The sequence below is a fragment of the Canis lupus genome, chromosome 6 (assembly GCF_011100685.1).
Source record: "Canis lupus familiaris isolate Mischka breed German Shepherd chromosome 6, alternate assembly UU_Cfam_GSD_1.0, whole genome shotgun sequence".
In the NCBI taxonomy this organism is placed as follows: domain Eukaryota; kingdom Metazoa; phylum Chordata; class Mammalia; order Carnivora; family Canidae; genus Canis; species Canis lupus.
In genome coordinates, this window is record NC_049227.1 from 22,569,962 (window position 1) to 22,585,484 (window position 15,523).

At 43.0% G+C, this 15,523-nt stretch overlaps 1 protein-coding gene across 1 annotated transcript in view; it reads left to right on the forward strand.

The window, feature by feature from the left end:
- GGA2 (golgi associated, gamma adaptin ear containing, ARF binding protein 2) overlaps window positions 1-15,523 on the forward strand; it is a 32,506-nt gene that overhangs the window by 15,333 nt on the left and 1,650 nt on the right. Inside the window, exons 8-16 of the mRNA XM_038540034.1 lie at window positions 415-552; window positions 4,133-4,214; window positions 6,384-6,509; window positions 7,308-7,430; window positions 8,144-8,172; window positions 8,553-8,686; window positions 10,872-11,029; window positions 14,279-14,448; window positions 15,395-15,505. Of these exons, the coding sequence (XP_038395962.1) occupies window positions 415-552; window positions 4,133-4,214; window positions 6,384-6,509; window positions 7,308-7,430; window positions 8,144-8,172; window positions 8,553-8,686; window positions 10,872-11,029; window positions 14,279-14,448; window positions 15,395-15,505 (1,071 nt within the window). The remainder of the gene's footprint in view (window positions 1-414; window positions 553-4,132; window positions 4,215-6,383; window positions 6,510-7,307; window positions 7,431-8,143; window positions 8,173-8,552; window positions 8,687-10,871; window positions 11,030-14,278; window positions 14,449-15,394; window positions 15,506-15,523) is intronic.

The window sequence follows — 15,523 nt, forward strand, 5'->3', positions numbered from 1 at the left end:
TGTCCGGGGAAAGAGAGTGCCTCTGGGCCCAGAACGGGGGCACAGCTGAGGGTCCCCTGAGGGCAGCAGGATGTGACTGGAAGCAGAATCATGCTGTATACTTCCCAAGTACTTTTATGTAAGAGCCCAAAGCATTCACAGACCCCCGTTTCTGTCCCAGTGAGTCTAGTTGGGGAATCTGGTTTTCAAAGGGGTTAAAGCTGGTAGTATGAAGCAGTGGACTGCCTGGTCCCTGGACTGCATTGCCTTTTGCAGAGATCCTGGACTCAGAGTGTTTTTTTCGCCCACTGAGTGAACACTCCCGCCCACTCAGTGTTCTAGTAACTTCCCTGAGCTTGCCAACGCAGTGCCTCTTTCCCGCCCCTTGCTCAAGCATTATCTTCTCCCTCACCTCCGTCCTCTCTCTTCTGAAAGGAACAAGAGAAATCAGAGAAGGTGTCCAAGAGAGTCAGTGCTGTGGAGGAGGTTCGGAGCCATGTGAAGGTGCTGCAGGAAATGCTGAGCATGTACCGCAGGCCGGGGCAGGCCCCACCAGACCAGGAGGCCTTGCAGGTACTGTTTTAAAAAAAAAAAAATAGATTCAAGTATAATTGAGTGTAATTGACACATTAGAAATTGCACATATTTAAAACATATTCGATGTGTTTTGACATGTGTGTGTCTATGAAGCCATCATCACAATTAAGGTAGTAAACATGTCCCTCACCCCCCAGAATTTCCTTTTCCCCCCTAGGTAATCCCTCCTCTCCTTTCCTCCCTCTCTCCCTATCCCCATTCCAAGCAACCACTGTCCTACTCTCTGTTATGATTAACTTATATTTCCTAGACTTTTGTATGAATGGAACAATATAGTTTTCTTTCTTTTTTTTCTGTTTTTCTTTCATTCTGTTTCTTCCTTCTGGCTTTCCTTTCTTGGCATAATTGAGATCCATTCATACAATGCATATCAATAGTTTGCTTTTAATTGTTGAGTGGTATTCTGTTGTGTGTGTATATTACAATATGTATATCCATCTTTTGATGAATATTGGGTTATTTATGTGATTATGAATTAAGCTGCTATAAACAATTGTGTATGGTTGTGTCAGGATTTTATGTGAACATAAATTTTCCTTTCTCTTGGGTACATGCCTAGATGTGGGATTGGTGGGTCACATGCTAAGTATATAGCTAACTTTGGAAAATAGTTGGCCAGTTTCTTAAAAAGTGGTAGTATCATTTTATGTTTCTAACAGCATTACATGAGAATTCCAATTCCTCCACATCCTACACATCTTGAGGTCTTTTTTTCACACCTTTATTGAGAATTTACATATTCTAAAAGCAGCCATCAACACTAACTAGAAGAATTGAATCGGCCCTAAAAGAAATCCTGTGCCCATTAGCAGACACTCTACCACCACCTCCCCTGCCAGCTCCTGACAACCACTAATCTATGTTCTGTGTCTGCAGATTTGCCTCTTTGGACATTTTGTGTAAATTGAATCCTACAACATGTGGTCTTATGAATCTGGCTGCTTTCACTTAACGTTTTGAAGATTTCTCCATCTTGTAACAAGTATCAAAACTTCTTTCCTTTTTATGACTGAATTATATTCCGTTGTATGGCTGCCTCACATTTTGTTTGTCCGTTCATCAGTTGGGCATTCGGGTTTCCACTTTGGCTATTATGAATGCTGCTATGAACATTCGTATGTAAGTTTTTTGGTGTGTGAAATGTAAGCTTTTGATTTTCTTGAGTATATATATCTAGAACTGGAATTGCTGGATCATACGGTGGCTCTGTTTAATTTTCTGAGTGACTGCCAAGCTGTTTGCCAAATCCTTGTGCCATTTTACAATCCCACCAGCAATATGTGAGGGTTCCAGTTTTCCATATCCTGCCAACACTTGTTATTGCCTGTCTTTTTGATAATAGCTATCCTAGTGGGTGTTAAGTGGTATCTCACTGTGGTTTTGAAATGTATTTCCATGATAGCTTGAGTTGAGCTTTCTTTCCTGTGTTTGTTGGCCGCTTGTGTATCATCTTGTCTGAAGAAATGTCTGTTCAGATCCTTTGCCCAGTTTTTAATTGGGCTGTCTCTTAGTTTTTTTTTTTTTTTAAAGATTTTATTTATTTATTCATGATAGTCACAGAGAGAGAGAGAGAGAGAGAGAAGCAGAGACACAGGCAGAGGGAGAAGCAGGCTCCATATAGGGGGTCTGACATGGGATTCGATCCTGGGTCTCCAGGATCGCGCCCTGGGCCAAAGGCAGGCGCTAAACCACTGCGCCACCCAGGGATCCCTGTCTCTTAGTTTTTGAGTTGTAAGGGTCCTTCATCTATCCTGGATACCAGTCCTTTGTCAGACGGTTTTCTCCCATCCTGTGGGTTGGCTTTTCACTGTCTGGATAGTGTCTTCTGAAGCAAACGTTTTTAATTTTGGAATTCTTTTTTTTTTTTTTTTAAGATTTTATTTATTTATTCATGAGAGAGAGCGAGAGAGAATGGCAGAAACACAGGCAGAGGGAGAAGCAAGCTCCATGCAGGGAGCTCGACATGGGACTCGAACCCGGGTCCCCAGGATCACACCCTGGGCCGAAGGCAAGCACTTAAGCCACTGAGCCACCCAAGCTACCCTAGTTTTGGAATTCAGTTTGTCTATTTTCTTCTGCCGCTAGTGCGTTTACTGTCCTAGCTATGCCAGTACTGCCCAGTGCAGACAGATGGTGCTGGAACTGGAATGCTATGGAAGCCAACCGTTCTTAGTCTGTCCTTGGAGCTGTGCTCTTCTCCCTCTTTCTGTCAGCTACATTTGTCCAGCTTCTTATGCTTCTCTGCACAGGAGAGATGGCCTTCACCTAGCTCCTTAGTTTCCCTGCCCTTCCATTTTACTGGGTTAGTAGAAGCAAACTAGTATCTTTCCTTATTCCAAGTTCCTAAGCGAAAAATCTGCTTGTCCAGCATGGCTCCTATATCTACCCCAGGCTAATCAGCTCAGGTAGGATTGAATAGTGTTATAGAGAAGATCATGCTGACCTTCTGGGGCCAGAGGGGAAAGTACTCAGAAGGGTTAGTGGGCTTGGGCCAGGCAGACACTCAAGCCAATTCCCTGTGGTGAGTTTGCGCCCAAGTCCATCAGCAGGGTTGGCATGCTGGCCTTCTAAATAGCACAACTTTCCCCCTTTTCCCCACCCAAGATGATAATCAGCTAGAAGATAGGAGAGATGTGGCGGGAAACAAACCTTTACCTTTATAATGGGTAAAGCCTACTTTGGAAAAAGTGGCACATAAATATTGGCCAGTGGCTTCCTAATACTGAAGCCTAATCAGGTAGGTGTACCTACCACCTAAAATAGTGGCAAACCAGGGGCTTCCTTCTCTAAAACGTACAGCTGGTAGGAGCAGAGCCGAATGTGGGTTTCCGTATAGGTAGGTAGCTCTCAAGAGCAAAGTGGCAGGAAGGGGCTCACTCTTTCCTGCTTCCTCTCCCAGACTCCCCTATCAGGTCTTCATTTCACCAGCCCCGGGAAGGTCAGCAGAGAGCACTGCCACCAGGGAGGCCTGGAGTATTAAGTTAATATGCTCCCTTGCAAGGAAGGAAGCCCAACGTGTACAGAAGTTACATGTCCTCCTTAGTACATAGCATGTGGAGGGTGAAGTTGTCCAGAGCACTCTCCTGGGATGAGGAGAGTGAGATTTCCCAGTTGTTAATTAGTGCAGAATGAGATTTAGTCCTGGGAGAACCTGCAGTGGGAAAAGCAAGACTGGCATCAGACAACAGTTGGATGGGGTGTTTGGGTCTTAGTTTTAAAGCAGGGCAGTCACTTCAGGCTTCCATGTGGGGTTACCATTATTAAAGCTCTTCTAGGGGGCAGGGAAAGGAGCTTGGAAAAGAGGTATTACCCTACATGCTCAGAAGGTGGATTCTTAGGTCGCCTTTTTAACTATTTAAAAAATTCAGGTAACTGTAGCCCATACCTTTTCCAACACTGTTAACGGCCTTGTCACTTCAAACCTGCAGTCATGCATTTGGGACAGACTAAAGAGAATGCCAGAAGCCCCAGACTCTGCTGTATGCTTATTGGAGGCACCTGGGGCCTTGCTGTGGGTCCTTGGTGTGTGCAGTGAAATCAGGCTCTGTTTTCTCAGGTCGTGTACGAGCGATGTGAAAAGCTGAGGCCCACCCTGTTTCGGCTGGCGAGTGATACCACGGATGACGATGATGCACTCGGTAACGCAGCTGTTCTTCTGGAGGCACAGCTGGGACACTGGGGGGTGGAACACATGCTCCTTCCTGCAGGGCTACAGTGGTGCCAGAAATAAGACAGAGTGGCTTTAGGTTTTTCAGAAGGATGTGTCCTGTCTTGGCTTAGAACTGATTTCCAAGACAGTCTAGGCCTGAGCAAGCAGTCATCTGCAGGTCTGAAAGCAGAAAGAGCAGTGGAAATGTGCCATGTAAGTTGGGTGTAAGGGAGATGCTGGAATGGATACTGGCGTCCACAGAAGTCTGAGAAACTGCTGTATCTTGGAGGTTTCACCAACCTGAGTGCCTTCAGGGGGCACTTACCTGAGGCTGGCTGAGGAGGAACAGTAGGGATGATGGTAGGGACAGTGGAGAATTTAGTACCTGTGCATAGGGATTGATTGATTGATTGATTGATTGATTTATAATGAGGAGCAGAGATTGTGAGTTCTTTTTATTTTATTTTATTTTATTTTATTTTATTTTATTTTATTTTATTTTATTTTATTTTATTTTATTTTATTTTATTTTATTTTATTTTATTTTATTTTATTTTATTTTATTTTATTTTATTTATTTTTTATTTATAGAGACAGAGAGAGGCAGAGACATAGGCAGAGGGAGAAGCAGGCACCATACAGAGAGCCTGATGTGGGACTTGATCCCGGGTCTCCAGGATCACGCCCTGGGCTGCAGGCGACACTAAACCGCTGCGCCACCGGGGCTGCCCCTGCATAGGGATTTAAATAAAACATTTTGTACTTTTTATTATGGAAAATTTCCAAACACGTAAAAGGAAAGAGTGGGATAAATCCTGTGTGCCCTTTACGTGTTAACAATTACCAGCTCATGGCTTATCTTTTTTCCTTTTGTTTCATGTGTACCGTGCTCTCCTCCCACATCCCTCATTCTCTTTGAAGCAAATTCCAAATGTTTCAGGGTGATCATCAGTGTTCAGATTTCCCTGGGCATTTAGTTTTAAAATCAGACTCAAAAAAGCCATACTTTGTAATTGGTGGCATTTCATAAGTCTTGTTTTAATAGATAGCTCCTCTTTTTTTTTTTTTTTTAAGGTTTTATTTATTTGTTCATGAGAGACGGAGAGAGAGAGAGAGAGAGAGAGAGAGAGGCAGAGACACAGGCAGAGTGAGAAGCAGGATCCATGCAGGGAGCCCGACGCGGAACTCGATCCCGGGTCTCCAGGATCACGCCCTGGGCTGAAGGCGGCGCTAAATCCCTGAGCCACCCTGGCTGCCCAGCTCTTTTCTTCACCTCTTTCTTATTACATAAAAAAACATGTTCTTTGACCTACAAAGTTTCTTTAGACCACAGTGGTCTGAGGGCATGCACGCCCTGTGGTATTTAGGTATGTTTTTCCAAATCTGATACTTCTTATAAATTCATCATATTTCTTTTTTTTTTTTTAAGATTTTATTCATTTATTCCTGAGAAACACAAAGAGAAAGAGGCAGAGACACAGGCAGAGGGAGGAGCAGGCTCCAGGCAGGGAGCCTGATGTGGGACTTGATACCTGGACTCCAGGATCACGCCTTGGGCTAAAGGTGGTGCTAAACCCCTGAGCCATGCAGGCTGCTCTCTCTTTTTTTTTTTTTTTTTTTTAAGATTTTATTTCTTTATTTTAGAGAGAAAGAAAATGAGCAGGGGGAGCAGCAGAGGGAGAGGGGATAAGCAGGCTTCCGGCTGAGCAGGGAGTCTGACGGGCTGATTCCAGGACTCTGAGATCATGACCTGAGCGAAAGGCATACACTTAACTGACAACTACCCAGGTGCCTCCCTGCAAAACTCTCTTAATGTTTGTATCCACATTGACAGGAACAGTTTTTTATTTTAGTTAATTAAAGTTTCAGTTCCTTGGTTGAAGGAGACATGTTTCAAGTGTTGACTATCCTGTTGAAAGGTACTGGGAATGGAGGTGAAGAAATTTGGTTCCGCCTTCATCTTGAAAGCTAGAAGTATTGGGGTTCAGGGACTGAATGACTGGGTCTGCTAGGGGCCTGATCACCTGATCTGAGGGCAGGAGGCATGGATATACTGAACCTGGTAGAGCCATGGGACAGCTGCTGTCTGGAATGGCTTAAAAAAGACCGAGATTGTTGATAGCTAAATCAGGCAGGTTCTCATTTTTCTCTCCTTCAGCGGAGATTCTCCAGGCAAATGACCTTCTCACCCAGGGAGTTCTGCTATACAAACAGGTGATGGAGGGCCGAGTCATCTTTGGGAACACAGTGACCAGCTCAGTAGGAGACCTACCTGTCTCCAGAGGTATGTGCAAAGAAGCCTCTCCTTTTTTTTTTTCTTTTTTCCCAAGGTTATAATACTTTAAAAGAAGCCTCTCCTTACTTTCTGCCTGGTCATCCTATAAATCCCAGAGAAGAAATGGATTCTCAGAATATTCTGGGTTATGTTATAAAAATGAGACACATTTTTGCCCTTCCCATTGACAGTAGGTTTTATTTAGCCAGCTTCTGCCACATGTGCCATCATGAACTGACTGGCAGGTGCGACCCCAGGTTTGGCTGTCCTCAGAAGCAGATGGCTATATTGTACCCAGATTTTGATTCCTTTTCTCATGAATGCTTACCTACAGGAGTTAGAAACCAAAAAAAAAAAAAAAAAAAAGATCCGCTTTGGTGGTGCCTCGCAGTCTAGCTGCATCAGAATCATCTGGAATACTGGCTGAAATGCAGATTCTTAGGTCCTCAGCTTGGACCTTCTGAATTGAGACTGCTTAGAGCTCGGCCTGAGTTTTATATTTTTATTAAGCGCTCAGTGATTGTGATTAGCTTTGATCAAAAGGCTTGTGAGCTAGAGACATCAGCTCTGTTTCTGGCCAGGTTGAATGGATCCTTAGTGGAGGACACTGATAGCTGAGGTGGAGAGGCAGTCCTCTGGCTGCCTCATATTCCAGATGCCAACTCAGTCTGTACATCCAGCCATGCAGTGGGTGTTCGTTGAGTGGCCCATGTGATGTCTTCTGATTGGGAGAAGGCCTGTGGGAAGCTGACAGGCATTAAGTGGAGACTTTGCTTTCATCCTGATATTTTTTTGACCATTCTCTAGTCTTTCAGAAACCAGCAGGCTTCATGAAGAGCTGCCCTCTGATTGACTTGGAGGTGGACAATGGATCTGAGGAGGCTGGGACTGTGGCACCATCATTACTTCACCAGGACCTGGCAGCCTTAGGTGAGGGTTGGTGTTCAGGGGGAGCAGGCACAGAATGGCCCTGACTCCCGGGGAGAGTGAGTAAGCTGGTTCCACTTGGAGAGAATATGCCCATTTTTAGAGGGAGCTGGGTGTATAGTAGTCTTCCCACCTTCGTCCATGGTTTCAGTTACCAGAGGTCTGGAAGCAGATGATCCTCCTGACTTATGGTCAGAAAGTCAGTTGTAGCCTAGGGCTATGTCACATGCCTACGTTGTTCACTTCACTTCATCTCATCACGTAGGCATTTTATCATCTCCCATCACAAGAAGACAAAGGGTGAGTACAGTATAATATATTTTGAGAGAGAGACCACATTCATGTAACTCTTACTACAGTGTATCATTATTCTATTTTACCATTACTGTGTCTAACTTACAAAGTAAACTTAATTGTAGATGTATATGTGTGTTTGTGGGGGGCATAGGGATTAGCATTATCTGCCTTTACAGGCATCCACCAGGAGTCTTAGAAGATATCCCCTAATGGATAAGGGGGTACTACTATCCTGGGAAGTTCAGAGAGAGGTCCTCTTTGCATTTAGTCTCAGATTTGCCATGGAGGAGTTGAATGATTTTGGGTAATTTGCTTTGCTTAGGCTTTCTAAATGTTCTAGAAAGGATGAACATGGAATCAATCTCCAGTTCCTATTGGGTAGAGTTACTGGTATGCATCTTTTTGTTTCTTCCTTATAGGACTTGGTGATGCTCCGATTACCAACGAGGTAAGGAAGCTCTTCCTAGGGGCTGGAGAGGAGGTGTGGTCCCCCAAACCTAACTTCATGAGGAAAGTGCTGTCTGGGCACGGGGAAGGGGCTACAGCATAGCCTGGTGGCAGTTATGGACTTGGCGGTCCAAAGCCTCTTCCTTACCTATACTTGTCTGACTTGAACCCCCCCAAGAGACACATTTTTCCCTCTCCTTGTACCCCTACTCTCTTTAGTGGTATCCAGGCTCTCGCTTACGGAAGGTCTGATCAGGAGTCCTATATTCTCTTGCCCTTTCTTTCTCCTCCTGCCCCAGGAAATGCAGTAGGCCTATATCATGTGTCACCCCCCTGATCATTCATACCCTGCCCTTATTTTAGCCATTCCTGGTTTGACAGGTTGCCGATCAGAATTGCTGTAAGGAAAAGAGGAATCCCACCGCCAGCACACTGCCAGGTGGTGGTGTTCAGAGCCCTCCTGCAGAAAGGAACTTGCTGGATCTCCTCTCCCCACAGCCATGTCCAGGGCCTCTGTGAGTCTTGTGGGCAAGGAAAATAGAAGAGTGGCTCTTATGCATGCTTCATGCTCCTGGCGTGGGGGCTGGGCCAAAGAGCAGTGTTAATGTAGTAGAGTATGGGGTGACACCTGAAGACAGCCTGAGACTTCTCTTTCCCTGGAGGGACTTCTTCCTGTCTACCAAAAGTTCAATATGTGTTTCCCTTCTCCTTTGGCCGTCATCCTAAGTCAGAGGAAAAGACATGCTTTGGTCAGGACCTTTGCAAAGGGGTTGGTTTAAGGAGTAGCAGCAGTGGATGATAATGATGATTTTGGTGATCATAGACTTTTTTTTTTTTTCCTTTTCTGATTACAATGTAATCTGAAGTTAAGCAAAATTTGATCACTAGAGAAATAGATAATATAGAAAGACCCAATTAACACATTACTACACACAAGAAATGCAAAGAAGGAACATTTGACGTTATCTTTAGGGAGTGATAAAATGCTTATTTTTATACAAATGGGGTCATAATTTTCAAACTACTCCAGTGTGAGTTTTTCATATTACATCTTTGATACATGTCCATATTAGTTTATATAAATTTCTCCCATTCTGATGGTTGTATGTAATATTTGTATATTTAATCATTCCCCTCTTGTGGTTATTTACATAGCTTTCAGTTCAAAGGCATTTGGAGCATTTTTTGTAGTCTGGATTCCTAAAAGTAGAGGTGCTCTAGGGCGTGAATATAGACATGTATGTAGATTCTTTTGCTTTGCCTCTGGGAAGGTTGGAGTGGTTTGTCTTCCTGTAGACAGCCTGAGAGTGTCTATGTCTGCAATAGAGACACAGGGCCCTCGTGGACATGGAGATGTGCTGGGAGATCATTCTTGTTGTCACCCAGAGGGGGTTTCTTTCCATTTACTTCTAGCCACTCAGCAGGGGGCTGGTTATCTTCCTGATTTGGGAGCAGGTTACTTTGGACTGTAGTTTTCAATTTGTTTTTTTTTTTTTTTTTTTTTTTTAATTTTATTTATTTATTTATTATAGTCACAGAGAGAGAGAGAGGCAGAGACACAGGCAGAGGGAGAAACAGGCTCCATGCACCCAGAGCCCGACGTGGGATTCGATCCCGGGTCTCCAGGATCTTGCCCTGGGCCAAACGCAGGCGCCAAACCGCTGCGCCACCCAGGGATCCCTGTAGTTTTCAATTTGTATTGGAAAATGTTTTCTGAGTGCCTGGGTGACTGAGCAGTCGGTTAAGGTCTGACTTGGTTTCAGCTCAGGTCTTGATCTCAGGGTCTGGATGTGGAGCCTACTTAAAAAAAATGTTTTCAATCTATATTCCAAATGGACAAAATCATGAAGTGTGAATGAAGTGGTCAGTGTAATCAGTGTTATCATCTCCTAGGTCCCGCTATTCTGGTGACCATGTTTAAGAAACTTAACCTAACTGAGCAATTTGTTGTCAGAGGCTGCCCGACAACTATAGCCTTGATTACCTTAATAGGTATAATTTATTGGGTCCTTATTATGTGCACACAGTCCCCTAAATGCCTTTTATACATTTTCTCATTTTTATTTATTTATTTATTTGTTTGTTTGTTTATTTATTTATTTATTTATTTATTTAGAGAGAATGGGGCTAGGACACAGGCAGAGGGAGAAGCAGGCTCCATGCAGGGAACCCAACGTGGGACTCGATCCCAGATCTCCAGGATCACACCCCAGACTGCAGGCAGGGCTAAACCGCTGCACCACGGGGGCTGCCCACATTTTCTCATTTAATTCTAATAACTCCATGAAGGACACCTGGGTGGCTCTGCGGATGAGAATCTAACTTTGGCTCAGGGCATAATCCCCTGGTCATGGGATAGAGTCCCACATAGGGCTCCCTGGGAACCCGCTTCTCCCTCTGCCTATGTCTCTGCCTCTTTCTCTCTGTCTTAAATTAAAAAAAAATAATAATAATAATAAATTTTTTTAAACCCTAATAACCCCATGAGATAGATGCTAGACTATTTCCATTTTATGGATGAGAAAACTGAAGCACAGGTGAAATTACCCATCTAAAGTCCTATCCCTCGAGAGTAAATGGAGACATATATGTTTCTTTTTTCCCCCCCTTTCGTATATCATTCTTCAGAAAGCCTAATCAGATTTCTGGAATTGTCTGTAATTTTTGCTAGTCTTAATATTTTTAAAAATTTCTTTGCAGGAATTATGTTCCACAGAAGAGCATCCCTAAGGAAGTGCCACCTGGCACTAAGTCCTCTCCAGGCTGGTCCTGGGAAGCTGGGCCATTGGCTTCTTCCCCATCCTCCCAGAATACACCTCTGGCTCAAGTGTTTGTCCCTTTGGAGTCTGTTAAGCCCAGTAAGTACAGTTTCACTTTTTTCCCCCTTCCCTTGCTATTAGATATCCAGCTTTATCTGCTCTGGTTTGGTAGGGGTTGGCTCTTAAATTGGGTAAGGTGACTGGTAGAGATTTTGCCTGAAGATGGCTTCATAGTCTCTTACCTACTATTTTTTGTAAAGTTTTCTCTGTCTTGGGGTTGACACTATAGATGAAGGATATTGGGGGCTTTAATTTAGGGGGCTTGAGTCTATTTACAGATGTGATGCTCACTCATTTGAAATTCAAGTAGGGGAATGTCCAGTGTGGCAGAAATAATTCTGAAGATGTGGGGTTAGATGGAAAGGAAGAACTTGGCTGGTGGTCCTCTTCCATTAGGGGTCCTCATTAGAACGGAAGAGCAGAGATTATTCCCTTACGAAGGATGGAAGGAAGGTGACTGCATACAGTTGACATGCTACATGTGAGCAGGAGATACCTGGGGTCTTTAGATGTATGGTGCAGGCCTTTTTCTCTGGGCATATGGCTCTCCTATGGCTTGGCGTGCTGAGGTCACATTGTAAGGAGCCCTGGAACTAGGCAGAGGAATTTAAACAGTCAGTATGTGGTGGGAATCATTTACGATATTTACTTTAACTTAAAAATAATACATGTTCAGGGACACCTGGGTGGCTCAGCAGTTGAGCATCTGCCTTCGACTCGGCATGATCCTGGAGTTCCAGGATAGAGTCCCGCATCAGGCTCCCTGCATGGAGTCTGCTTCTCCCTCTGCCTGTGTCTCTGCCACTCTCTTTCTGTGGGTCTCATGAATAAGTAAATAAAGTCTTTTTTTTTTTTTGGTAGACAGTTCAGGCTTTTATTGAAGTCCCATATCTAGGCTCACACCATTGAATTTCAATTATTCTAGTTTTAGTTCTGGTAAATCAGAATGTCACGGGCTGTAAAAACAAAAGCATCCCTGTGTTCTTTAGCACCCTTTCTGGGGCAAGTAAATAAAATCTTAAAAAAAGAAAAGGACTATCATTAGTGATATTTCTAAATAAAATAATAATAATACATTTTAGTGTTAATTTCCTAGTTTTGATAATTGTATTGTGGTTATGTAAAATGTTAACATTTAAGGAAGTTGGATAAAGAGCATATGGGAGTTCTTTGTGTTTTTGTAACATTTTATAAATCTGAAATTATTTAAAAAGTACAAAAAATTAGGGGTACCTCGATGGCTCAGTCAGTTAAGCATCTGCCTTCGACCAAGGTAATGATCTCAGGGTCCTGGGATGGAGCTCTGAGACCAGCTCTCTATTCAGTGGAGAGTTTGCTTCTCCCTCTCCCCTCCACTGCTGTTTTTTTTTTTTTTTTTTTTTTCTCTCTCTCAAATAATCTTTTTGTTATTTGTATTTTTTTCTTTTAAGTGAAAAAATACATTAAATGTAGAAATTTTATTTTTAAGAATTTTTTAAAGATTTTATTTAATCATTTGAGGGAGAGGGAAAAGGAGAGAGGGAATCTCAAGGAGACCCCGTGCTCAGAACAGGGCCTGCCTCTGGTCTTGATCCCAGGACCTGGAGATCATGGTATGAGCTGAAATCAAGCGTCAGATGCTTAACTGACTGAGCCACCCAGGTACCCCTCAATGAAGAAATTTTAGAAAAAATAGAGCAGAAAATTGAAATCTATACTATACTATTCACCCAGAGATGGAAGTTCTGTTATGTCTTAGTGTATTTTCTTGTCTTAGCCATGTGCATATACATGTTTTTAATAAATTGTAAAAGCATACTGTAGTATACTTAGAATGTTTTATAGCCTGCTTTAATGTTATAAGCCATAGCAGTTTTTCATGCTCTGAATTGTTCTTCAAAACCTTTATTTTTTAAAATGTCTCCATACATTATATAATCATGGCACTATCATTTATTAATTCAATTTATTTTTTATTTTTTAATGAAAATTTTTTTGGATATAGAATGTGCATGCCTGTGCACTTGAGTTGGGGAGGGGCAGAGGAAGAAGGAAAGAGAGAGTCTTTTTTTTTTTTTAAGATTTTATTTATTTATCCATAGAGACACAGAGAGAGAAGAGAGAGAGAGAGAGAGAGAGGTAGAGACACAGGCAGAGGGAGAAGCAGGCTCCACACAGGGAGCCCAACGTGGGACTTGATCCCGGGTCTCCAGGATCACACCCCGGGCTGCAAGCGGTGCTAAACCGCTAAGCCACCAGGGTTGCCCGGAAAGAGAGAGTCTTAAGCAGACTCCATGCTCAGCCTGATGCCGGCCTTGATCTCACAACCCTGAGATTATGGTCTGAGTTGAAGATCAAGTCACTCACTTAACCGACTGAGCCACCCAGGCACCCTGATTCAATTCCTTTCTTGAAGGGTAATTTGCTGTAGAACTTACATTTTGATAAGTGATGTTTGGCATAAAATAAGGATCTTCATTAAAAAATTTTTTCCCAGGTTAGGTAGTTGTCTGCTGCTTACTGAATCAGCTACTGACTTTGAAATAGGTGTTCTAATGTGTTAAGTTCTCCTATTAGGTCTATTCTTCATGCTTTGTTTTCTACCTCTTTGCTCAGTTGTGTACTTATGTGTATTTATTGATGCAAATAACCTTTCCTTCCTCTTTTTAAATGGATAGTCTCATGAACTTACCCCCCAACCCCACCCTCATTTGCCTTAGAATCATTTCTTAGCTGAATTAAAACAATCCTGTTAGGATTTCAATTGGAATTTTATTAAACCTATTGACTTGAAGAGATCTGTGTTTATAGTATTATAAAATCAAATGCAAGAGGTGCGTGTGTGTGTGTGTGTGTGTGTGTGTGTGTAGTCATATAAAAGAGACCAGAAGGACATAGGCCCAGATGTTAGCAATGTTTATTTCTGGGTAGAGTTATTGGTGTTTTTTATTTCATTTTTCTATGATATCCTGTATTTTCTGTAGTGTTCAGCATATTTTAGTCATAATCCTGTCTCCCTCAAAAAAAAGTTCCTTTTTTCTTTAAAAAAAAAAAAAAAAAAACAACTGGTCATGTGCTTCAGATGGTTGGATGGTGGGGAGAGATCAGTTTGAAGGGCCTTAGAAGTCCAACTGGAAGTAGTGAGGGCTGGTGGTGCAGAAAGGTTGGGTCCAAGGAGGTCAGTCTAGGAGCTATGCTGACTGGAGATCAGTAGCATTCGATGATAACATGTACATCTCTTTCAGGCTTGGCTGTGGGCGACTTTGTGGTCATGCTAGTAACCCTTTTGATTGGGTCCTTCTCTACCAGGCAGCCTGCCGCCTCTTATCGTGTATGACCGGAATGGATTCCGAATTCTGCTCCACTTTTCCCAGACTGGGGCCCCTGGCCACCCGGAGGTGCAAGTATTGCTGTTGACCATGATGAGCACTGCCACCCAGCCTGTCTGGGACATCATGTTTCAAGTGGCTGTGCCAAAGGTGAGTCGTCACTGGCCAGCTTTGAATTTTTCAATTAAGCTACTATGTTTGAGTGCCAGGTCCTTTGCTAGGACATTATCTTTTAGTTAGGTATCAGAGACACAATCTTCAGAGGAATTTAAGATCAAAGGGGGGAATTTGATCGGCTTGTGTAACTGGGGATTTCTGAATATCTGACTTCAGATGTGGCTGGATCCAGATAAGTTCTTAAAATGATTCCTTAAGAATCTGTCTCTTTCTGCCTCTTGACTTTGGTTTCTTCTTTGGAGCCTATTCTCCAGCAGAATCCACAGAGCATGGAAATGGCTATCAGCAGCTCTGGAGTGACATAGTTCTTAACCTCCTTAACTCTTTTTATCTCAGAAGGAAACTTCCATGTGATATGAGGCACGCATATTGATTACCCAAGAAAGAGCTAGGATTGGCTCTGCTGGCATTACTTGCATACCTGGGACCAGTAACTTGTGTTAAGGGATATGAGGTACTCTGGCCAACTTATATACTGCATCCATTCCTTTCCAAGGGAAGTAGGGCCCCATTGATTAATAGCCATACCAGTGTCACAATGAACAGGGAAAGGAGGTCCTGAAAGGAAAGATTTGAGGTAGGCAAAAATAAAGATATGTATCATCTCATCCTCATGGTAGTTTTGTGGGATTTGTTACTGTTACCTCTATTTTATAAATTTCTCATCTAGGGCTCAGAAAGGTTAAGTATTTTGCCCAAGTTCCCAGAACTAGTAAGAAACAGAATTAGAACTCAGCCCAAGGTATGCCCTAGCTCCTCATGTTGCCTCTCAGAAGCCAGCATTAACCACACAACTTCTGTTTATGGAAGGAAAGGATTTTTGAACCCTTTAATTTGATGGGTGTTTACGTAAACTCCATCTTTGAAGCTGTACTTTGTTAGGAATGAGTTAGATAATGGATTTTTCTCTCCCCGATAGTCCATGAGAGTGAAGCTGCAGCCGGCATCCAGCTCCAAGCTCCCTGCATTCAGTCCATTGATGCCTCCAGCTGTGATCTCTCAGATGCTGTTGCTTGACAATCCACACAAAGTATGTTCTGGTAACTTT